General features: G+C 41.2%; 3 protein-coding genes and 1 pseudogene across 7 annotated transcripts in view; 2 read left to right on the top strand and 2 right to left on the bottom strand.

Moving 5' to 3' along the window:
• ST13 (ST13 Hsp70 interacting protein) overlaps positions 1–16,197 on the bottom strand; it is a 33,811-nt gene extending 17,614 nt beyond the window's left edge. For 2 of the 3 annotated variants that reach the window (XM_005567169.5, XM_065522089.2), the window contains exons 1-4: positions 15,968–16,197; positions 9,101–9,158; positions 6,553–6,628; positions 3,238–3,308 (exon numbers count right to left, since the gene is read on the bottom strand). In XM_005567169.5, coding sequence (XP_005567226.1) covers positions 3,238–3,308; positions 6,553–6,628; positions 9,101–9,158; positions 15,968–16,077 — 315 coding nt within the window. In that variant the 5' untranslated portion in view covers positions 16,078–16,197. Of the gene's footprint in view, positions 1–3,237; positions 3,309–6,552; positions 6,629–9,100; positions 9,159–10,295; positions 10,718–15,967 lie in introns of those variants that run through there. The other variant, XM_065522090.2, reaches the window with a different exon arrangement.
• On the top strand, positions 10,383–13,833 carry LOC102132866 (interferon-induced transmembrane protein 3 pseudogene; annotated as a pseudogene).
• A 418-nt stretch (positions 16,198–16,615) lies between the features above and the next one.
• Positions 16,616–25,241, top strand: part of XPNPEP3 (X-prolyl aminopeptidase 3) — a 72,305-nt gene continuing 63,679 nt past the window's right edge. For 2 of the 3 annotated variants that reach the window (XM_005567173.5, XM_005567171.5), the window contains exon 1: positions 16,616–16,753. In XM_005567173.5, the coding sequence (XP_005567230.2) occupies positions 16,690–16,753 (64 nt within the window). In that variant the 5' untranslated portion in view covers positions 16,616–16,689. Of the gene's footprint in view, positions 16,754–20,550; positions 20,645–25,241 lie in introns of all 3 variants that reach the window. The other variant, XM_065522087.2, reaches the window with a different exon arrangement.
• DNAJB7 (DnaJ heat shock protein family (Hsp40) member B7) lies at positions 20,998–23,123 on the bottom strand. The gene has a single exon (XM_065522091.2). The coding sequence runs from the start codon at positions 22,170–22,172 to the stop codon at positions 21,243–21,245; it is 930 nt and encodes a 309-aa protein (XP_065378163.1). The 5' UTR covers positions 22,173–23,123; the 3' UTR covers positions 20,998–21,242.

Below are 25,241 nucleotides of genomic sequence, written 5' to 3'. Positions count from 1 at the left end.
GAAAAGAATGTATGTGGTCTAACCAGACACTTTCCAAAATAAATCTGAAACTCCAAATGCCAACACTGGCAAGCATAATGGTATAAACCTGTCCTACAGAAACGGACAGTTGAGTAGTGAGATTAAAAGAACTTCCCCCAAAAATTCAGAGCCACCGGCCAGCCTTTCATCTGGAATTCATCCAACTACCAAAGTAACTGGAACAAACAAAAAAACACCATGCTGAGAATTTCAAGGGGGCCTTGAGTTGGTAGCACCAATTCAGTGACTTGATGGAAGCCATCACCTTCTTAACTAGGCCTCAAAAATTTTCTACAGGTTAAGTTCCAAAGAACACATTTTCAAAATATCACACACAACACACATCATAAAACAAACAAGGTACCTTAATGAACAAGAGCCATGAATAACAGAGTAAGACCAGCAAAGAGTTCAACAAGGAATTTAATGTGTTTAATAAAATTCTGAAAATGAGTAATGAGCAAAAGACTTCTAAATAACCAAGTAGACTTCGAAAAGATTTGAAGTACCAAAATGAAGAACACAAGCACTCCAATTCAAACATCAATGGAACAGAGAAAGTACAGACTGCTTTTCAGCAGACAGTGATAAAGAAATGAAACTTAATAATGAAAAAGTCTAACATAACCAGAGATTCAGAATTAAGAGCATAAAGTAAACAGGAAGGAGGCAATATTTGAATGAAATAACAGCTGAAGATATTCTAGAGCTAAAGAAAGTTAACCCTAGAATTTGATGCTCAATGAATCCCAAGCAGGATAAATAAAAAATTATAAACCTAGATACATCATGAAAGAAGCAATACCATCAATAAACGTAATATTTAACCTTTAAAGTTTCCTTTGACAAATGGTGACAGAAAGTACTTACATTTGTTCTTAACAAAAATGCACAAGACTTAGGTCTGGTGCAGCGACTCATACCTGTAATCCCAGCACTTTGGAAGGCCAGGAGTTTGAGACTTTGTCTCTACTAAAAATTTTAAAAATAAAAATAAAAAACTAGCTGGGCATGGTGGTGCATGACTATAGTCCCAGCTGGTCAGGAGGCTGAAGCAGGAGGATCACTTGAGCCCAGGGGGTCAAGGGTGCAGTGAGCTATGATTGTACCACTACACTCCAGCCTGGATGGAAGAGTGAGACCCTGTCTCAAAAAAAAAAAAGCACAAGACTTACAGGGAACATGTTAGTAAGTTATTAAAACATTTTAAAAACACCTAAAAATTAGGCAGATAACATTATTTATGGATACTTTATCTCAATGGTGAGGAGATATATCTTTTCCTGAACTTGATTTAGATTTAAGACAATTCTAACAAAGGAGAAAAAAAACAATGGGACGGGGGAGACTTGACCAACCTATTTCTAAAATTTACTTGGAAAAACAAAAAGAACAGCTGAAAGACTAAAAAGTTTTGGGGGTCCTTGTTCTACAAAATAACAAGACAGTATCAAACGATGTGGCATTAGTGAACAGAAAAAAAACAGACAAGCAGAACAACAGAGTCCTCAGACAGACCCACAATATTCGGAAACGGTGTATTTCAGTACTGGCGGGACTGGCAGACTAAAGGTGAAAGGTAAGTGCATAAAGTGTTCAGAAAAGAAAAAACAATGCACTACAGTGATTATAACCATAAAGTAATAAAGCAGAAAATATCTGCATTAAAAGATGCTATTTTTGAAACAACATGAAGATGAGCAAAGATGAGTCACAAACTAGTAGAAAATATATGCAGCACCAGCAACAAATTATTAGCATCCAGAATATTGAAACGAAATACAAAGTAGTAAGAAAGAGATTCAGCAAAAAGAGGAAAAAGAGTTTAAACAGGACTTCGCAAATGCCGGTGAATGGCCAATAAACATTTAAATATGCTTGGCCTCAGTATGAATCAGGAAAATGCAATTTTTTTCTTTTTTTTTTAAAATACAGAGTTTTGCTCTGTCACCCAGGCTGGAGTGGAGGGGTGCGATCTCAGCTCACTGCAATCTTTGCCTCCTGGGTTCAAGTGATTCTCCTGCCTCAGCCTCCCAAGTAGCTGGGATTACAGGCGTGCACCACCACGCCCGGCTAATTTTTGTATTATTAGTAGAGACGGGGCTTCACCATGTTGGCCAGGCTGGTCTCAAACTCCTAACCTCAGATACCCACCCAGCTCAGTCTCTCAAAGTGCTGGGATTACAGGTGTGAGCCACCGTGTCTGGCCAGGAAAATGCAAACTAAAAGCCAAAAAAAGATACCATTTCCCACAATACTGACAAAGATGAAATTCGATAATATCAAGCTTTGAGGATAAAAACCAATCTTTTAAAACTGCTATTACTATATTAGTTTCTCAACTGTTTTATCAGACACCAAGGAGCCTTTTTAGACATCTTTTCCTCATTTCCACATCGCCAATTCTAATACCACAGATACACTACATATTAATATTCTATGAGTCTTTGGAGGACCACTAACCATTATAATACGTAGAATTTTTTTCTTTTTTTTTCTTTTCTTTTTTTTTTTTTTTTTGAGACGGAGTCTCGCTCTGTCACCCAGGCTGGAGTGCAGTGGCGCGATCTCGGCTCACTGCAAGCTCCGCCTCCCGGGTTCACGCCATTCTCCGGCCTCAGCCTCCGAGTAGCTGGGACTACAGGCGCCCGCCACTGCGCCCGGCTAATTTTTTTCTATTTTTAGTAGAGACGGGGTTTCACCATGGTCTCGATCTCCTGACCTTGTGATCCGCCCGCCTTGGCCTTCCAAAGTGCTGGGATTACAGGCGTGAGCCACCGCGCCCGGCCAGTAGAATTTTTTTCAAGCCCTCCTCCCAAGAACCAATTTTTACTCCCTTGAGGGCCCGTTATGACAAAACCATTTTGGAATACAATTTGGCATTAGATATTCCATTAAGAGCAACTCCACTAGTAAATGTGTATTTTAAGTGAATTCTAGTAGACATGTATTTTAAGTGAATTCTGCGTTACAGTGCAAACAAGCAGTCACACCAGACGCAAACTTAAAAAACAGATAAAACAGAAAGTAACAGTATTTATTTTCACAAGTATTTTAAGTAGTAAAATACAATGCTTGCCTAAATGCCTGAAGTCAGAGAAAGATTTACTACGCACTTTTCCTGGAAGAATCGTGTCGTAAAATAATTGCAACAAGAGGACCTTTCACGTTTCTTAGAATAAGCAGGAAAGCAGGAAATCAAGTCACCGAACTTACCTCTGCATTTTCATCTCCCATTTCTTGAGGAGAATCAGTGTCTGGTTCAATCACACCTTCTTTATCAATTTCTGCCAAAGTTGAGAAAATGACAATAATACCCGCACTGTGCAATATAGTAGCCACTCCCAAGATTATTAAAAACTGATGTACTATGTCTAGTACAATTAATTGAATATTTCGTTTTAATTAATTTTGATTTAAATATTGATGCATTTTAAAATATGTTCCCATTAAACATTTCATTGCTTTGGTAAGACTACAAGTACGTTAACTCTCACATCATGTAAGATATTTATCATCAGGTTGTAGGGGGGTTGTTGGCACGTGCAGTTTCTAGTATTACACATAAATACACCATTGATTTAGTCTTTGTATATAAATACACCATCGATTTAGTCATTATCAACAAACTGATTTAGTTCAAATAATTTTCTTCTACACACTGATGTACTATACGTTTTTCAAAAACACTTTATGTAGGTAACACAAGCTACAGTGATACTTTAATGTAAATCAAAATATTTTAATATAATTATCTTCATTACTTTCCTTTTTAAAATTAAAATATTTTGGGGGGCACAGGATCTTACTATGTTGTCCAAGAAATGCTCCCACCTCAGCCTCCCAAAGCACTAGGATTCCAGGCACGAGCCACTGTAGCTGGTCCCTAATTACTTTCATTTTTAAAAGTAGCAGGCCAGGCGCGGTGGCTCAAGCCTGTAATCCCAGCACTTTGGGAGGCCGAGATGGGCGGATCACGAGGTCAGGCGATCGAGACCATCCTGGCTAACCCGGTGAAACCCCGTCTCTACTAAAAAAAAATACAAAAAAAACTAGCCGGGCAAGGTGGCGGGCGCCTGTAGTCCCAGCTACTCAGGAGGCTGAGGCAGGAGAATGGCGCAAACCCGGGAGGCGGAGCTTGCAGTGAGCTGAGATCCGGCCACTGCACTCCAGCCTGGGCAACAGAGCGAGACTCCGTCTCAAAAAAAAAAAAAAAAAAAAAAAAGTAGCATGGACAAATTTTAATTTTAAAATAAAGGCTTACTGCTAATGTAGCATCAAGTACCAAGGCTAGATTTAAAAATATATTTAGTTACAGATGTGTGCCACCAGGCCTGGCTAATTTTTTTATTTTTAGTAGAGACGGGGTTTCTCCATGTTGGTCAGGCTGGTCTCGAACTCCCGACCTCAGGTGGTCCACCCGCCTCAGCCTCCCAAAGTGCTGGGATTACAGGTGTGAGCTACCGCCTGGCCTCAGGCATACCTCATTTTATTGTGTTTCACTTTACTGCACCCCACATAATGAAATGATTCTCACACCATCATATTAATAACCTATGCATCTCACATATTTATTTATTTTTGGTTAGAACACTGAAGATCTAGTCTCCTAACAAATTTCAAGTATACAGTATTATAGTCATGCTGTATACTGGATCTCTGGAATTCATTCAGATTATAGCTGAAAGTTTATGCACTTTAACAGGGTAAAAAAAATTTAATCAATTTTTAACAGGAACTAAGCTTGTCTAACGGTCAAAGTTTGATTTGTACACAAAAAGGAAAACACTTTTGGGTGGAGATTTGGTTAAAAACTTTATTGTAGTTTTAGAAACTGCTAGAAAGACTAAAAAGGCATTTTATAAAAAGTAAAACATCTTCAATTTAGCATTCGAACAACTGCCAATACAATATAAGACCTCTAATGATATCAAAGATCATTTGATTCAGGCCAGGTGTGGTGGCTCACACCTGTAATCCCAGAACTCTCGGAGGCCAAGGTGGGCAGATCATCTGAGGTCAGGAGTTTGAGACCAGCCTGCCCAACATGGTGAAACCCTGTCTCTCCTGAAAACACAAAAAAATTAGCCAGACATGGTGGCACACACCTATAGTCCCAGCTACTCGGAAAGCTGAGGCAGGAGAATCGCTTGAACCCAGGAAGGAGGGGTTGCAGTGAGCCGAAATTATGCCACCACACTCCAGCCTGGGTGGCAGACCAAGACTCAAGTCTCCAAAAAAAAAAAAAAAGATTCAAAGTTTGAAACATTTCAAGTAATTTTCTTTAGGTTCTGTGATATAAGAGATTTCTCAATTGATAAACTGGGGAATACTTATACCCCAAAGGACTTTCAAACTCATGAAGAAATTCTGTCAACTTGTGGCAAAAAACCAACCAAACTCATAGCACAGATAACAATTCCTCTAAATATGAACCAGTTTTATCAACATGGTTGTAAGTACTAAACGAATACTATTTTTTGGTACTCAATTCAGTTACGGGAAAACTTTTGGCTGGGCGTGGTGGCTCACATCTGTAATCCCAACACTTTGGGAAGCCAAGGCAGGTGGATCACCTGAGATCAGGAATTCAAGACCAGCCTGACCGACATGGCAAAACCGTCTCTACAAAAAAAAAAAAAAATCAGCCGTGCCTGGTGGCAAACGCCTGTAGTCCCAGCTATTAGGGCGGCTGAGGCATGAGAATTGATTGAACCTGGGAGGTGGAGGCTGCAGTGACCTGAGATCATGCCACTGCACTCCAGCCTCGGCGACGCAGTGAGACTCCATCTCAAAAACAGAAAAAAAAAAAAAAAAAGATAACTTTTAAAGTATGCTTAGAACAACTTTAATATGTAACCCAACTTTTTCTAATACAAACATTACGAAGTCTGATTTATTATCAGTGAAAATGTAAAATCTGAATTGAGGGATACCACTTGTGTACAATACCCTTTGGAGTTTGAATGTTATTAAAAAAAGGAAAATAATTTATTAACAATATATTGAGGCCAGGCACAGTGGCTCACACCTGCAATCCCAGCACTGTGGGAGGCCGAGGTGGGTGGATCACGAGGAGTTCAAGGCCACCCTGGCACACATGGTGAAAGCCTGTCTTTACTAAAATTACAAACATTAGCCGGGCATGGTAGCCTGTAATCCCAGTTACTCGGGAGGCTGAAGCAGAACTGCTTAAACCCGGGAGGCGGAGGTTGCAGTGAGCCGAGATTGTGCCATTGCACACCAGCCTGGGTGACAAGAGCAAGACTCCGTCTCAAAAAAAAAAGAAACACCCCCCTTGCCAAAAAAAATATTCATTACACATGTCAATATTTCAACCAATATGACATTAATATCTGAATTTATTTCATGTTTCCTTTTACTTTCTAAAATGTGACTATTAGAACACTCTAAGTTTCATATGTGCCATTATATTTCTATTACACAGTGCTGATTTAAGTCTCCTTAATAAAAATCAACAAAGGATCACATCATAAGTTTTCAAATACAAACCAACTACCATCTCCTCACCTAGATCACTTTCCTCACTTGATGGTTCGTCTGCCTTTAAGTCTTCCTCCACCTTCTTACTATCAGGTTTTTCTTCCTAGCAAAGGGAAGGCAAACAGTATCAGTATTTAATAACATACCCAATATTTATACTAATTTCTACAAATCTATGTATAAGCTGTTCAAATATGGCCAGGCATGGTGGTTCATGCCTGGAATTCCAGCACTTTGGGAGGCTGGGTTGGGTGGATCATTTGAGGTTAGGAGTTCAAGACCAGCCTGGCCAACATGGTCAAACCGTCTCTACTAAAAATACAAATCAGCTAGACGTGGTGGTGCATGCCTGTAATCCCAGCCACTTGGGAGGCTGAGGCAGGACAATCACTTGAACCTGGGAGGCAGAGGTTGCAGTGAGCCAAGATCATGCCACACTGCACTCCAGCCTGGGGACAGAGCAAGACTTTGTCTCAAAAACAAAAAAACTGTTCAAAATAAAGTTTGAACATTGACAATGAACAGTTTAGAGATTATAAATAGCCTCATGTCCACTCACATTATGTTTTATTGTCAAATTTAGTAAAAATCTTTACAAGGGTTTTTGAGTTTTGGAACTGCAAATAAGAACCTGAGGAACTATAATAATAAACAATGAAAATTCAAAGAATTTAAAAGTGCACATGACATTATAGAAAGCAACATTTTCTTCCCATCCTATAAGTAGATAGTGTGGTTTCTTGTATATCCCATTCTAGGATAGTCTCTCTGTATAAGAAACAACTCTATCCTTTGCCTTTTGCATTTAACAATGCTGTGTATCTTATGAATTATATACCATTATCAGCCTATCTTTATCTATTCACTCAACCATATATCATTAACCAGTTTTTTAGGTTGCTTCCCTGTTACTTAAAAAATTAGAACCAAGGCCAGGCGTGGTGGCTCATGCCTGTAATCCCAGCACTTTGGGAGGCTGCGGTAGGCAGATCACAAGGTCAGGAGATGGAGACCCTCCTGGCTAACATGGTGAAACTCCGTCTCTACTAAAAACACAAAAAAATTAGCTGGGTGTGGTGGTGGGCACCTGTAGTCCCAGCTACTCAGGAGGCTGAGGCAGGAGAATGGCATGAACCCGGGAGGCGGAGCTTGCAATGAGCCGAGATTGCGCCACTGCACTCCAGCCTGGGCGATAAGAGCGAGACTCCGTCTCAACCAAAAAAATTAAAAATTAAAAAAAAAAAAATTAGAACCAAAGACCTACCTTGTTACAAAATATTTGTTGAGTCCCTATAAAATGTGCAAAGTCTAGGTGTTCTGGAATATATTGAAAAGACCAGTCATAATTCTAATTTAGAATGTTTTTCTTACAAAAAATTTTCAGCTGACAGACAGGTTAAATATAATTTTGCCTTCATATGCATTTGCCAAATGGCAAAATACCTACGGCTCAGAAAATACCACTCTGATAAATGACTCTTTTAAAAAAAGGTAACTACTTTTTGGGCTTTTGCTTACCTTTTCTCATTCTCCTTCTTAACAGACATAACTTCTACTTTAAGATCCAAATAGATATCAATGTTTAAGTTTCTAAATAATAAAACAGCTAATTTTCTTATCAATTTAAGACAGCTAATCAGAAAATTTGCAAAAAAAAAAAAAAAAAAAAAGCCTTTTAGATATGAAGGCAGAAGAGAGAAATAAAAAATTATGAAGAAAGCATTCTTGGCCAGGTGCGGTGACTCACACCTTAGTCCCAGCACTTTGGGAGGCTGAGGCAGATGGATTACTTGAGGTCAGGAGTTCCAGACCAGTCTGGCCAACACGGCAAAACCCCCATTTCTACTAAAAATAGAAAAATTAGCCGGCCATCGTGGCATGCACCTATAATCCCAGATACTCAGGAGGCTGAGACAGGAGAATCGCTTGAACCCAAGTAGGCTGATGTTGCAGTGAGCCGAGAGTGTACCACTGCACTTGGACCTGGGACACAGTGAGACTTTGTCTCAAAAAAGAAAAAACAAACAAACAAAACAAAAGAAAACGTTCTTAAACATGTATTTTCCCCTTCATCTGTCTCTCAACTTCAGCTACCGGTAGCCTTCTCCTAATCTTACACATCCTTTAAGCAAATATGCCAACCTAACACCATGACTCACATTCAGAAATATTACTCAGGTAGTAGAGCAAAAAAATTAAATTCCTGAACTGGGATACTTCTTCATTTACTCTGCAAATAATAAAGTACTTACAATGTATATGACACACTGTAAGGCAATGATGAAGACTACGGATGCATACCATCACGCAACTTACCACTTACAGGCCATACATGTAACTTATTGTCATGCATTCTAAAACAGTGAACATCCAACCCTAAATTCTCAGTTCTAAATCAGAATCCAGCGAATTCGGTCTACAAAGTTTATAAAGACAAAGAGGTCTTAAAAGATCTTATTTCCAAGTGATCTTGGGGAAATCAGGAGTGATAATTGGAGAGCAGCAGCTTAAAAACAACCCCTAAGAAACCTTACAGTACTTTATCACAAAACATACAAATGAAATTAAAACTTACCTTGGTATTTTCTTCTGATTTAGCTTTCTGAGTAGCAGGTGGTACTTTACCCCCCATGCTTGAAGAAGAGGAGAAAAAAGAAATTTGTTTAGAAAATTAAAGTTCACTATCACACAACCCATTTATACCTAAAAAATAAAGTTAGACATTTAGATGACTACCTTTTCAAAATTTAAAAGTAAACACTCAATTGATCTGAATCTGTGGTATTATTATGGTCAAATTTTTTCCAGCTTAAAATTTTATTTATTTTTAGGCTACTGGCTAATCCACCCCTTTGCCTCAGTAAGTCTAATAAACGTAATTTATAGCTTCTCTGTGCCTCTTCCCAGAGGAAGAGGCAGATATGTCAACATGGAATGACAAAATAATTTGTACAAGCTGGTAACTTAGAATTCAACTCAGTAGGTATATTTGAATCCAAAATTTGAAACTTGAAATAAGAGTAGTTCAATTAAATTTAAATATGCAGTTTATGAAATAATTATGCAGTCATGATATAATAATTCAAAATGTTTATTTCCTGTGACTGAGACCTACGAGGACTTTTCTTGCTTATATTTGCATGCCCATTACATTATACATTTTCTTCTTATACACCCCTCCCGACCTCATCCATTAATACTTCCTCCTGGCCCTACAAACTCTTCTTTTCCAAATAGTCCAGGGCAACACAATTCATTAGAAGTAAATAACTAGAAGAGGAAGAAAAAAAGATACAAAGTGGCCAGGCACAGCAGCTCACACCTGCAATCCCAGCACTTTGGGAGGCTGAGGTGGGCAGATCACCTGAGGTAGGGAATTCAAGACCAGCCTGACCAGCATGGAGAAACCCTGTCTCTACAAAATTAGCCAGGCGTGGTGGCGCATGCCTGTAATCCCAGCTACTCGGGAAGCTGAGGCAAGAGAATTGCTTGAACCTGGGAGGCAGAGGTTGCAGTGAGCCAAGATCGCACCATTACATTTCAGCCTGGGCAACAAGAGTGAAACTCCGTCTCAACAAACAAACAAACAAACAAAAAACACAAAGAATTAGCATTACATGCTCCAATTTGGTGCAGACACTATAGCATATAGGCTACCTGCGACATTCCAGTTACTAAAATGGTTGATAGATTTGAGAACACTTCACAACAGTTGGAAGCAACACAGACATTATTAAAATTTGCCTTAAAAACAAAGAAAAAAGACTAACCCGACCACCACTGGCCTTCGCAGGACACCATGAACCACAGTCCAAACCTTCTTCTCTCCTGTCAACAGCGGCCAGCCCCACAACTATGAGATGCTCAAGGAGGAGCACGAGGTGGCTGTACTGGGGGCGCCCCACAACCCTGCTCCCCTGACGTCCACCATGATCCACATCCGCAGTGAGACCTCCGTGCCCGACCACGTCGTCTGGTCCCTGTTCAACACCCTCTTCATGAACCCCTGCTGCCTGGGCTTCATAGCATTCGCCTACTCCGTGAAGTCTAGGGACAGGAAGATGGTTGGCAACCTGACTGGGGCCCAGGCCTATGCCTCCACCGCCAAGTGCCTGAACATCTGGGCCCTGATTTTGGGCATCCTCATGACCATTCTGCTCATCGTCATCCCAGTATTGATCTTCCAAGCCTACTGATAGATCAGGAGACATCATTCAGGCCAGGAGCTCTGCCCATAACCTGTATCCCACGTGCTCCACCTTCCATTCCTCGCCCTGCCCCTGGAGCCAAGTCCTGTATCAGCCCTTTATCCTCACACACTTTTCTACCATGGCATTCAATAAAGTGTACATGTTTAAAAAAACAAACAAACAAAGAAAAAAGTCATTAACTATGTAAAACAAGGGATATATTAACTTTGAAAACAGAAAGGGTTGATTCCTTTTTTTTTTTTTTTTGAGATGGAGTCTCGCTCTGTCACCCAGGCTGGACTGCAGTGGCATGATCTTGGCTCACTGCAACCTCTACCTCCTGGTTTCAAGTGATTCTCCAGCCTCAGCCTCCCGAGTAGCTGGGATTACAGGCGCATGCCACCACACCTGGCTAATATTTTGTTTTAGTAAAGACGGGGTTTAACCATGTTAGCCAGAATGGTGTCGATCTCCTGACCTTATGATCTGCCCGCCTCGGCCACCCAAAGCGCTGGGATTACAGGCGTGAGCCACCAGGCCCAGCCTGATTCTTTGTTAACTAGAGTTGTCATATCTACATTTACATTCATTTCAATTGGGTGGAATTTGTGGTCATAAGGGTATGTGCAGGTTGAATTTAAATGAGTATCAGTTTTCCGAAATTCTTTTATCAATTCACACTTATATCAGCAACCCATGAGAATTCCAACTGTTCCACCCCTTGGCCAACACTTAGCTATTGTCCATCTTTTTTTTTTAGCCATTCTGATAGGTGTCTACTGGTATCTCATTGCAGTTGAGTCCCTTTTCATGTATTTACTGCTCATTTGAAAAGACTTTTTTGTAAAGTTCAACTCTCATCCAGCTTTCTAAAAGATTGTCTTTATTTATTTGAAGGTGTCGTTTGTATATTCTGCATATGAACCCCTTGTCAGCTTTATGTGTTGCAAATATTTTCTCCTACCATGTGGCTTGCCTTTTCACTCTTTTAGTATCATCTGAGGATTCCAATATGAAGCAAAAGTATAAATGCAAAGTAGCAAATGGAACAAAAAGAAACAGAATTTGGAATTTCTTATAAGCACCATTCAAACAAAATGTGCCTACTTTTTCCATCATGCTTAATATGATAGAAAAAAATGTTACTCAGTACCCTTAATATGGAATAGCTCCCATGTCAACAATAAAGATTATATGATCCAAAACATCCTAATCTGCAGTTCAGCAAAGTAAAATGATTTAATGATAAGGAACAGGCATACAGACACCACAAAATTCTTTTCTATGGAGATACTACTTTGCGAAAGAGCACGGTAATCACCAGTCCTTTGTAGTTAAATTTTAACGAAGACACAAGGTTTCTTACGCTATGTTCTTCCTAAGTTTCAAAATGCAGTGTCAGGAATGTATTCAGGGTGACATCCAGACACAGTATAACTTACGGTACACCAACTTGGGGAAGTGATATTCCTGCCAAGAAATTTATTAAGCTAAATCCAATACTCAGGGAAGGCCAGACAAACCCAAATTTAGAGAAAGTCTACAAAATAACTTGACTATAATATTCAAACTGTCAAGATCATGAAACTCAAGGAAAGACTGAGGAACTGTATCAGAATGGAGACTAGGTGACATGGCAACTAAATGCAACACATAAATCTGAGGATTAGATAGCATGCATGCATCAGTATTAGTTTCCTAAGTTTAATATCTGTATTGTAAAGACTTTGTTTGTAGGAAATACACACTCAATGGTGTTGGGGCATAATGTTGGCAGCTTACTTTCAACTAGTTCAGAAAAAATTTCTTTGTACCATACCTGCAATTTTTCTCTGAGCTAGAAATTGTTGCAAAAAAATAAAAACTTAAAAAAAAAAAAAAAAAGAGGATTTACTCATAAGCTAGATTTAGTTTCTCACATCCTAAATTCTAGTTAACTAATGGAAGAAAACACCATCTGGGAGGTACGAAATTTCAATTAATGCTTCCAAGCCTCAGAACAAGCTACTTTCTGGCCAAGAACTGCCACTTGGACTTTGCCACTACAGGCTTTTATGTTACACAATCAAGTAGGACCAGCGTAGAGACCTTTCTCACATAGTATCACACAAAACTTCATTCACAATTCTCTTAATTTGATAACCTTCTAATCTGCTTTGTGCTATGGTTATTTATACACATGTACAAAAAAATTGGTTGCTACACTCTAAATCCTATATTGAGGATAGAAATGCATTCTGTTCATTTCCTTTACAGTATTTAGAAAAGCCATGTGCCATGTACTGTGCTACCGAGTAGAATACAAAGACACTCTCTTTGATCTTAATTACCATCAAGTAAAGCCATGAAAGCACATACAAGATACTAAATTGTTAAACGGGAGAAAATAGAGTGGGAGAATACTTCTGTCTCTAAAATGGGGAAAACAAAAACATCTTAAAACACAGTTCTTGAAAAGAACAGTCTCCTGGATCCTCAATGACAACTACTTCAGACTTTTAGTACTTCTCTTTGTGCAATTTAAAAGGTTGTTAGGCCGGGCGCGGTGGCTCAAGCCTGTAATCCCAGACTTTGGGAGGCGGAGACGGGCGGATCACGAGGTCAGGAGATCGAGATCATCCTGGCTAACACGGTGAAACCCCGTCTCTACTAAAAAAATACAAAAAACTAGCCAGGAGAGGTGGTGGGCGCCTGTAGTCCCAGCTACTCGGGAAGCTGAGGCAGGAGAATGGCGTGAACCCGGGGAGGCGGAGCTTGCAGTGAGCTGAGATCCGGGGCCACTGCACTCCAGCCTGGGCGACAGAGCGAGACTCCATCTCAAAAAAAAAAAAAAAAAAAAGGTTGTTAAACTAATAAATCCTTATATCAAATAAAACTAAGCTATAAACAATGCTAGCAATTACAGCAAATAGACAAATGTACTGTTCTTCAACAGCTAAGCCTGTGAGAAACTGAGATGCTTTCAACTTGAGTAACCCTAACAGTAGGATCAGGCCTAGGAATACGTCTGGACCTAGAAGTCTTGGTATTCAGCCCCATCAGCCATAATCTTGAACTGCAGATTGATGAAAGCAGAGAGAGAAACGGATACAAACTCAAAGGCCTCAAGAGTTTATAAAAATCTTAGTTTAAATACAGAAATAAAGAGAAAAAGCTTCTATATTAAATATCTCAATTTAAGTTCAGAATAAAGTCCCAACGTATGCCATGATGCTTCACCCCATACTTAAGCCGACTCAGGATGCCACAAGAATGTAAGTGGAATCAGAAAGAAAAACTGGAATTATCTATGTTAAAATAAAGTACATGACGATTTGTTGTTTTTTTTTGGGGGGGGTGGGGAGGATATAGTAGTGCCTGACAAATAAATATTTTGCAGACCTTCAACTGGAATTCTCTATATAGGCACAATCACTCCAACACAAGTCAGGAGGACACTGTTCTTACGCGTTAATTTTTCCTTCTGTGTCTCCTCTTCCTCATTAGTAAGAATGGAACAAAAACATTGTATCCACTTAAAGTGCAGTCAGCTCTTGGAGCTAGCTATTTCTTCCTGTGATACTTGTTTACTTTACCTGGAATTTTAGAAGAATTTATTAACTGCAGGTTCTTTCCTATAATTAGGATAAAAGCATACAAATATCTTAGGCTTTTGGATCATCAAGCTGTTCAATAGAGAAAACGACTAAAATCTAGCCCTCAATTCCTAATCCTGACATTTCCCGGTTGAGGAGTTTGCAAAATAGACTTCTTACCAAGTCATAGTTACTATTAACATAATAATATTAAATGGTCTCAGAATTTCACATATAAGTAAAAGTCTTTCAGTAGTTAAGACAATTGGTGGGGAGTTAAAGATTGAAAAACTACTTAAGAGGGAAAAAAATATACAACGTTGACAGATTGCAACGAGTTTTTTCCTTAGAACCAGCCTGTTAATATTCTTTGAGCTATTTGGTAATCATGAGCTCATCTTCCCATATAAAAATATCAGGCTGGGTGAAGTGGCTGACGCCTGTAATACCACCACTTTGGGAGGCAGGGGAGTCCTTTGAGGCCAGGAATTCAAGACAAGCCTGGGCAACTTAACGTGACCCCCACCTCTAAAAAAAAATTAAATTAGCCAAGTATGGTGGCTCGATCCTGCACTGCCAGCCACCTGGGAGGCTGAGGCAGGAGGATCGTCTGTGCGCAGGAATCAGAGGCTGCAGTGATCCCGCCACTGTATGCGGCCTGGATGATACAGCCAAACCCTGTCTCTAAAAGAGAAAAATCACTAAATAGATAATGTTCACAATAGCACCTCTTAGGAGTCGCAATGGTCTGCATAGTTGCTATTTATCCCTGTTTAGTGCAATTTGTATGTCATCTTTTCAGTTATCCACTAGTAGTAACTTTTTAAAAAGTCATCTTAGGGAAGACTTCCTTCTCACTTTTTCTCTCTTCGGGGCTCCTTCAATACGTAAAGTGCTAATTACTATTATATAGTAAATATCAAAACGAACTTTCGTATTTATTCGTCTGTATCCCTAAATAGTACTTATACTGTTTCCTAGCACCAGGCACAATGCCTTGGCAATTAACTCCTTGCACGTAGCGAAGTACTCTACAGTTAAAGACAAGAATACATCCTGGAAACACGCCAGGACTTAAAACATTATTTTTCTCAGAAGTGTTTGGAGTGATAACACTGCCAAGTAACGGAGGTATAAAAAGTGATTCTCAAGATAATTAATCCTACGCAGCTAGAAACGCTGTAAGGTAAAGACAATCATTTTTACAGTTATCATTTTTATTCTAACTTACTAAATAATTTTGTAACTTTTAACTTACTAGTGTTATATTATTGTAACACAATGTAAAGGGATAGTGCGTAAAGGAACCGCTATATACCAATGAGACATGAGCAGGGCACACGAGACTGAAAGAAAAAACTACCCCACGCAAAAGCTAAGTCTTGCAGTTCTCACTCCTCGCGTCTCCAGTGTCGACGTATCCGTTTTTTTATTTCGCCCAAGATACGCCCCTGGCAACCTCAGGGTGCGAGGAACCGGGTCTGCCTCCGGCTCGCCGCAGCTCCTGTACTACCCAGGGCTCGCGATCCTCCATGACCCATCGAAGTCGCCTCCCTTTCCCGGGCAAAGAAGGGGCTGCGACCCCGCCTCGCCCGCCGGCCGGAGCCAGCTCCCGCCCGGCTCCCCCTGGGGCCGTGCTTCTCCCCGCCCCCAACGGTCCTCAGGCCTGGGTCTCACCTCTCCACCCACTCTCTCAGGAAGCGCATTTCCTCGGTGTGCAGAACGCTCGGGTCCTGCTTACACATTTTCACAAAGGCCCGAAGCTCGTTCACTTTGCGGGGGTCCATGGTAGAGAGGTGGTGGGCGAAGCTGGGGGGACTACGGCCCTGTTCCAGGCCCAGGCGCTGGCTCGGCGTGACCGCGCAGAAGGGGGCGGCTGCCGCGAGGCAGAACAGACCAGAACCTCCCCGGCCGCTGGCTCCTCCCACCCAACGGTCTCGTGACCCCGGGTCCTCCGCCTGCTCATTCCTACTCTCTCTGCGCTGCTCCTGCGCGCTCCCTAGAACCTTCTAGAAGCGTGGCTGTTCGTGCTGTTGCCTGCCTCCCTGCGCATGCATTCTCATATTCTTAACTAGGAACCAGCTCCCTGGATGGGCCAACCCCAGAAATGGGCGCCTGCAAGGAGGCGGTAGATAGCATCCCCTCCAGGGAGCAACGTCCAAGAACACATCGTGTGGCTGCGCGCACCGAGTAGAACTCAACACCCCGACCTAAACAAGGGTGTGGAACCGGAGAGGCGGTCCCACCTCGGGGCATGACGTCACACCCTGCGCCGCCGCGCAAGGAAGGCCCGGGAGCGACGCCTGCCGGAAGCGGGGGGGGGCTGGCCCGGTTTCCTGGCGACGCGGCGCTGCAGGCGGTTACCCTCTTTCTCTTCCCGACGCGTGAATTAGGCCGTCATGCCTTGGCTGCTCTCATCCCCCAAGCTGGTTCCCGCTGTAGCAAACATCCGCAGTTTCTCAGGTTAGACTCTCCTCCCACGGTCTCCTCCCATGGTGTCCCCTGGAGGGACCCAAGTTGGTCTCAGGCGATCCCTGTTTCGGCCGACCTTTCTCCTGGTGGGGCCTCCGCTGCCCAACCCTCTGTGCTCTCCGCGGATTTCTTCTATACCGGCTGCTCCTGGAAGGGGGTGGTCCCAGTGTGTTCTCTACCGTTCAGGTATTCTGTGAAGCCGAAACGACTGCAGAGAAAAAAGTGTGCCATTCCCCAGAGGGGCTGTCTTCCAAGTTACTCGGACTCCGAAGTTGTGGCAATTATCACAAATAAGTGATATAAGTGACAAAGTGTCTCACATCAAGTAGCTCTTGTTTCTGTTAGGCATGAGAGCTTGCTCCAGAATATACACGAAGCATGTCTTAGTAACACAAATTATTTAAGCAGCTCTTCTTAGGAAAGGTAACTGTTTGGAAATACTCCTGGGGCATTCTGTGTCTGAAAGTCCTGTTTGCAAAGACAAGACGAAGGATTAAGGAGAATAATTTTTTGTAGGGTGTCCTCTATTGCGAGCAATTAATCTGATGAACATAAAGCTTAATCAGTGAAAACTGAATCACCTTCCTTGCAGGCGGATCTGCCATTGGATTGTATTTCAGTTTTTTGGGCCAATATATAAACAACGTGTGGTATTTGACATCAAAGCTATGTCTTGGCATATGTTTATGTTGATATACTTGAATTCATTTAAAATGGAATGTTAATTACATCGACTTCTTACTATAAAAAATAAAAAGTTATTGTCCAGTGCACAGAACTTGTTCTTCAGTTCTCATAGTAAAGCTACAGAAAGACGTAAGTTTCCGTGGGATTAGGTGAAAAGAAAGATGTGCAATTGTTCAGTCTTTTTTTGAGACAGGCCCTCATTCTGTCGCTCAGACTGGAGTGCAGTGGCAATCTCTACTCATTTGCATCCTCTTGCCTCCTGGGGTCAAGCAATTCTCGTACCTCAGCCTCCGGAGGTAACTGGGATTATAGGCACGTGCCACCACGCCCGGCTAATTTTCGTTATTGTAGTAGAGACCAGGTTTTGCCATGTTGGCCAAGTGGATCTCGAAAACTCCTGGCCTCAAGCGATCCACCCTCCTCTCTGAGCCACCGCGCCCGGCCTGGAATTTGCTTTTATTTGAAAGGCTGTCACCAACATGACTAAAAGCCGTACTACCGGCCGGGCGCGGTGGCTCAAGCCTGTAATCCCAGCACTTTGGGAGGCCGAGACGGGCGGATCACAAGGTCAGGAGATCGAGACCATCCTGGCTAACACGGCGAAACCCCGTCTCTACTAAAAACACAAAAAATTAGCCGGGCGAGGTGGCGGCGCCTGTGGTCCCAGCTACTCGGGAGGCTGAGGCAGGAGAATGGCGGGAACCCGGGAGGCGGAGCTTGCAGTGAGCTGAGATCTGGCCACTGCACTCCAGCCTGGGTGACAGAGCGAGACTCCGTCTCAAAAAAAAAAAAAAAAAAAAAGCCGTACTACCAGAAGGAACGCTTGTAAAGACACAGAACTCTGAAAAGGAATGGCCAACACTAAGCATTGCAATCATGTAGTATGGCTGGATTTTTTTTTTTTTTTTTTGAGATGGAGTCTTGCTCTGTCGCCCAGGCTGGAGTGCAGTGGCCGGATCTCAGCTCACTGCAAGTTCCGCCTCCCGGGTTTACGCCATTCTCCTGCCTCAGCCTCCCAAGTAGCTGGCACTACAGGCGCCCCCCACCTCGCCCGGCTAGTTTTTTTGGTGGTGTTTTTTTTTTTTTTTTTTTTTTTTTTTAAGTAGAGACGGGGTTTCACTGTGTTAGCCAGGGTGGTCTCGATCTCCTGACCTCGGATTATCCGCCAGCCTCGGCCTCCCAAAGTGCTAGGATTACAGGCGTGAGCCACCGCACCCGGCTTAGGAAAAGCTTTTTTGAAATATGTTCTTAGACAAAATAGTAGGCATTACACAAAAATGATTCTGTGATCAAATACTTTTGGGGAATGCTGCATTTCATAATGTACATAATAGTTTAAATCTTTTTTTGGAGATGGGGTCTCGCCATGTTGACCAGGGTAAACTTGAACTCCTAGGATCAAGTGATCCTCCCACCTCAGCCTCTCAGAGTGTTGAGATTTTAAGCGTGAGCCACTGCACCCAGCCCTTAATAGTCTAGGTTTCTAAGAGATGTGTTCAGCAGTAATTTGCAAAATGTGTAAAAATGTATTTGACCATGGACCCCTTTTCTGTGATGAGTCTTGAACTGGTATCCCTGGAACAGATTTTGGAAACAGTTGAGCTAGAGCGTAAGATGGGCACAAGGAGCTGATAGGAAATCAAGTTGGGAAAAAGCTGGTGGCTGGCTCATGGAGGGCCTTGTATATTATGTTAAGAAACAATTAGCTTTTTCCTTTAGATGGTGGGAAAACTTTGAGGAATTTTAAGCTATTGAATAAGATGATTAAATCTAAATTTTTGGTTTTCTGTTAAGAGTGAAGAAATGGACTACAGGGCATGTCATTACATTCTTAAATTTTCTGAGACACTGATTTTTGCTTTAGTTTTTGGAAAATTGCAATTTTTTTCAACTTTACTACCACATACATGATAACAGATAAACTTTACTAAATATCACATCTTATATAAAAAGCATTTAAAATACCCTGGGCTTTTATTATTTTATTTTCTGAAAATAAACTTTTTATATGAATTGTCCCCAGTCTCTTCTGTAGAATAAATAACCTTTCCTTCTCCCATCTGCCCACTAAAAATCAAATACCGATACAAAACACAAGCTCTTGACTATAACTGTCTTTTAAAAATAGCAGATATTATCATTTTTTTCCAATTTTGTATTTGTATTTGGCCAAAGGTGAATAAGTTTTAGTGCTGCTAGACGTAACTCAAACGATTTGCTCGATATCTGGTGTATTTGTAACCCATCTGTTTTTCTCCCAACATGACTAAATTAAAATGGCTATACGTGGTATTTCAGTGTAACGTATTTGTAGATTTTGTGTACAAACTCTAAACAAAAATAGAAAGTTTCCTATCTGGAGTGATTCAGTGATGACCTACCATACAGACTGCTCTGAGTTCAGGGTAAGACTGGCCTTAAAAAAAGAGTGGTAAAATATACTACATAAAATTTACAATGTTACCCATTTTTAAATTTTTTAAATTTTTTATTGTTTTTCTTTAGAGACAGGGTCACACTCTGTCAGCTGGAGTGCAATAGCAATATCATAGCTCCCTACAATCTCAAACTCCTGGGCTCAAGCAATCCTCCCACCTCAGCCTCCTGAGTAGCTAGGACTACAGGCACACACTACCACACCCAGCTAAAGTTTTTAAAAATTTTTTTCATAGAGGACAGGTCTCTTTATGTTACCCAGACTGTCGTGAAATTCTGACCTCAAGCAACCCTCCTTCCTGGGCCTCCCAAGATGCTGGGATTACAGGTGTGAGCCACTGCACCCAACTAAGTTTATTTTTAACTTAAAATATTTTATACTTTAATTTTTAATTTGTAGTACCTTTAAGTTATGCATCAAATGCTGTACCTCCATTGGAAAAAAATCATTTCATGAATAATTATATAGTCTGAACCTGTGTGTCTTAATACCTTCTTGTCTCCTAATGTTATGCATGTTTCAGAAATGTGTATAGTGGTTTTAATTAGAGAAAAGAAATAAAATAGGATATACACTCTACTAAAGAAAAATTCTGAAGTAAAAAACTCTTTGCAGTTTTCCAAATTCCTTTTTTTTTAAGACAGGGTCTCACTTTGTCGCCCAGGCTGGAGTGCAGTGGCGTGATCTCAGTACACTGCAACCTATGTCTCCCAGGCTCAAGCAGTCCTACCAGCTTCCCGAGTAGCTGGGACTACAAGGTGCGTGCCACCACACTTGGCTAATTTGTAAATTTTTTTTATTTTTTTATTTTTTTATTTTTTTGAGACGGAGTCATGCTCTGTCGCCCAGGCTGGAGTGCAGTGGCCGGATCTCAGCTCACTGCAAGCTCCGCCTCCCGGGTTCACGCCATTCTCCTGCCTCAGCCTCCCAAGTAGCTGGGACTACAGGCGCCCGCCACTTCGCCCGGCTAGTTTTTTGTATTTTTTAGTAGAGACGGGGTTTCACCGTGTTAGCCAGGATGGTCTCGATCTCCTGACCTCGTGATCCGCCCGTCTCGGCCTCCCAAAGTGCTGGGATTACAGGCTTGAGCCACCGCGCCCGGCCTAATTTGTAAATTTTTTGTAGAGACAAGATCTCACTATATTACCCAGGCAAATTCTTAATAGCACCAACTGTCACAACAAACTCATCCTTTTCTGACATACCCAATCCAAACAACTACTAACCAAATGTCCACAATCCTGTTAAGAGTGTTGAAAAGCTCTTAGTATAGTATTAAACAAGTGTTATCTACAAAATTTGTGATTAACCAAAACACACACAATTGTGTTCAAATGTTATGTTTGAAGAGTCAATTTAACAATTCCTTTTGGTAGACTTCTTTCGCACCTCTTTACGCTTCTTTTTTTTCTTCTTACCACCCTCTTTGACTCCTGCTGAGAAAGTAGGGGGATCCCGGTTGCTGGTAACCCAAGATATACCTCCCTCATCATTGTCCACAAAAGTACGTTGAGATACATGTTTGGAGCTGTGAGACTTTGGTGAATAGTTGTTCAATGACTGTCTTCTCCAGCTGCATTCTTCTGCAAAGCCCTCTTCATCGGCCACACTATTTACAAGAAAAAATGTCAACTCTCCATTATCTTCAGCTTCTCTTTCTTGATCACTTTCAATAATTTTCTTTGTATTAATATTTCTGCCATTAACAATTTTGTCTGAAGTTGTAATAGATATGTAGTTGTCCATTCCACTATCATCAAAAGCCAGGGAAGAGAACGAAGTAAGGCCTTCATGCCCCAGTGAACCCTGTGATGTATATCCTGTATCATATGAAGAAAATTTCTCAAAAATTGGATATTCACTGGAGGTAGAGAAAAAGGATCCTGCGTCTCTGCTTCTGTTTCCATAGGAGCTTTTTGGATGATTTAACAGGTCCTCAAGCGAGTCTTCAAAGAAGTGAAAAGAAAATGGATCCCTTTCATGAAAAATTTCTTTAAAAACATCATCTGGCTTATGGAATGTGAAGCCATACTGACATTCATCATCAAAATGACTTCCACCTCCATTTAATCCTTCTTTGCCATATTTATCGTAAATGTCCCGTTTTTCATCATTTGATAATACCTCGTATGCCTCAGCTACTTCTTTGAATTTTCTCTCTGCTTCTTCTTTATTTTCTGGATTTTTATCAGGGTGCCATTTAAGTGCCACTTTATGATAAGCTTTTTTAATGTCCTCAGGTGAAGCATATCTTTGCACTCCTAGAACTTCATAGTAATCCACCATGTTTTAACAAATAATTGGAAGTGGGTGTGCTGGGTATTGAGAACCGTGGTTTCCTTAGCTCGGGCTCTGCTGGTGGTGGTGATAGAGGTAGTGACTGCAAATAGGTACATCTTTATATTAAAGATAATGTTATTACCATGCGCTAGGAGATGAGGATACTGATTATGTGGCAAGCAGAGTTACAAATATGTCAGAGAGGGCTGCATTATGGTGTCATTCTGGGGTCAGTGTAGGGACTAGGCCGTCCAGATAGAGCTAGTCCAGAGTCATACCAGACCATCCTGAATCCTCTGGACTGTTTCCCCTATATATTTCCCTGGAAGCTTCAGGCAGTGCCTTATAAGCCAATGGAACCTGTTGCTAATAGACACACCATATCCCTTGCATAGTATGACCTCTAGATTACTGGGCCTTAATTACTTCCCAGCTCTTCCATGCTTTGGTTTAGGAAAATGAAGTAGTGACTTATGTGTGAAAAAAGTACTCAAACAGTTGACATATTTATTTCAGTCAAGAGACAGTTCAGTGGGAGATACAACCAAGTAACTTAGTTACAATATAATAAGAGTTACCATGAGAGGAAGTACTGGATGCTAAACAATTATATGAGAGACAGCTCAGGCTGGGGTTGTCAATGAAAGCCTTTTGGAGGAAGTAGCCTGGTAAGTTAACTTTCTCCATGCCAGTGGTAAGTCATTTTGAGATTATAGTATTTTGTCCACCCAAGGTTTACTGCTATACAACATGTAATTAAAGATTTGGAAAGTTGCGTGTTTATGTATTCACTATATAATTATTGAATGTCTACTTTGTGCCAGGCACCGTTTTAGCCACTGGTGATAACAGTATTGAACAAAAGACACCAGTTTTCCTGGTGCTTGCATTATAATAGAATACAAATAATAGAACAAATAAAATAGTTCGAGATAATGTGATATGTGCTCCAAAAAAAATAAAGAACAATGTGCTGGGGGAGAGCGCTACTTTAGATTGGGTTTAGAAGGCCTCTGAGGAGAAGCCTCAGAAGATTATTGCTGAGACCTATGTGAGAGTCAGCCACGTAGTGATCTAATATGGTAGCCACTAGCCATGTCGATGGACGTTTTGGTTGTTGCCAGTTGGGACTGGTGCACTTAAAGCTAGCGCTTGATTTCGAGTACAGTGGGAAGCCTTTGTGGGGAGTGGGGAATATGCAAGTTTAGTGATGTAATTTACATTTGTAATGGATCAGTGGTTGCTATTTGGAAATTCAGTCATGTATGGGAAAGTAGAATTCAAGAGCCCAGGTAGAAACAGACCAAAGGTGGTTTGCTTTGGGGATAAATTACCAGTAGTCTAGACCCAAATTTAAAGAACTTATATTCTATACCTGGCTCATTTTATTGTCTCTGAAAATTCCCTATAATGATCTTTGTTTTTCCTCCTCTATGTTGTGTTTATTTTACTTTCCATCACATTTATAACCCCTCACTTAAATGATAGTATAATGAAATCTAAAACTGCAGTGTATGTTTCTAGTCTTTCAAGACCATTTGTCAGTTCTGAATATTTTTTTGCTTTGCGTTAATTTTTTTATATACTTGTTTTTGAGAGGTATTGTGAAATGCTTAAAACTCCTTTTAAATTCTCTCCAGTATATGTACTTACATGTACTTATGTGTGGCATACCCATGATTATAATTTGCCTGCCATTGGAAATAGTAACTAATAATGTTGAACATTTTTGGGTACCCTCTGAGTCACACTGCAGCAAGTGCTCATTTCACTGACACAGCATTATAGCAAAATAAGTATTTTATGCCCATACGAAAACAGACGTTCTGAGAAATAGAGTAATTTGTCTAAGGCTACGTAGCTTGTTAGTGAAAAACCTGATTTTTTTTTTTTTTTTTCTTTTTTTTTTGAGACGAGGTCTCGCTCTGTCACCCAGGCTGGAGTGCAGTGGCCGGATCTCAGCTCACTGCAAGCTCCGCCTCCCGGGTTCACGCCATTCTCCTGCCTCAGCCTCCCGAGTAGCTGGGACTACAGGCGCCCGCCACCTCGCCCAGCTAGTTTTTTGTATTTTTTAGTAGAGACGGGGTTTCACCGGGTTAGCCAGGATGGTCTCGATCTCCTGACCTTGTGATCCACCCGTCTCGGCCTCCCAAAGTGCTGGGATTACAGGCTTGAGCCACCGCGCCCGGCCGAAAAACCTGATTTTTAAACTTGAGTCTAATTCCAGGTTCTCCTCATTCCACTCTACTGCATTTCTCAGACCAGGACTTAAAGAGTTTAGGTTCTAGGCATTCCACAAACAGATATTAAGAACCTACTGTTACTGGAAAGGGGTCCCCATCCAGACCCCAAGAGATGGTTCTTGGATCTCGTGCAAGAGAGAATTTCAGTGGAATCCACAGAGTAAAGTTAAAGCAAGTTTATTAAGAAAGTAAAGGAATAAAGAATGGCTATTCCATAGGCAGAGCAGCCCCAAGGGCTGCTGGTTGCCCATTTTTATGGTTATTTCTTGATTATATCCTAAACAGAAAGTGGATTATTCATGCTTCCCCATTTTAGACCATATAGGATAATTTCCTGACGTTGCCATGGCATCTGTAAACTCTTAGGGTGCTGGTGGGAGTGTAGCAGTGAGGACAATCAGAGGTTACTGTCATTGCCATCTTAGTTTTAGGGGGTTTTGGCCAGCTTTTTTTTCTTTTTTCTTTTTTTTTAAATATTTTTATTACTAAGAATATCACAGGTAAAGTTCACAGGAAGGTGACAGTCTAGGTGAAGATGTTTGCAATATCTAAATTTGACGGGCTTATTTTAATTTTTTATTTTTTGTTATTATTATTATTATTTTTATTATTATTTGAGGCGGAGTTTCACTCTTACGGCCCAGGCTGGAGTGCAATGGTGGGATCTTGGCTCACCACAACCTCTACCTCTTGGGTTCAAGCCATTCACCTGCCTCAGCCTCCTGAGTAGCTGGTACAGGCATGCACCACCTTGTTTTTAGACAGAGTCTCGCTCTGTCTCCCAGGCTGGAGTGCAGTGGCGCGATCTCCGCCCACTGCAAGCTCCGTCACC

The sequence above is a fragment of the Macaca fascicularis genome, chromosome 10 (assembly GCF_037993035.2).
Source record: "Macaca fascicularis isolate 582-1 chromosome 10, T2T-MFA8v1.1".
Lineage (NCBI taxonomy): Eukaryota > Metazoa > Chordata > Mammalia > Primates > Cercopithecidae > Macaca > Macaca fascicularis.
This window is presented reverse-complemented; position numbering and strand designations above follow the sequence as displayed.

Bases quoted from the DNA above. Each gene is read 5' to 3' on its own strand.
- DNAJB7 (XM_065522091.2), bottom strand. From the start codon at position 22,172: ATGGTGGATTACTATGAAGTTCTAGGAGTGCAAAGATATGCTTCACCT.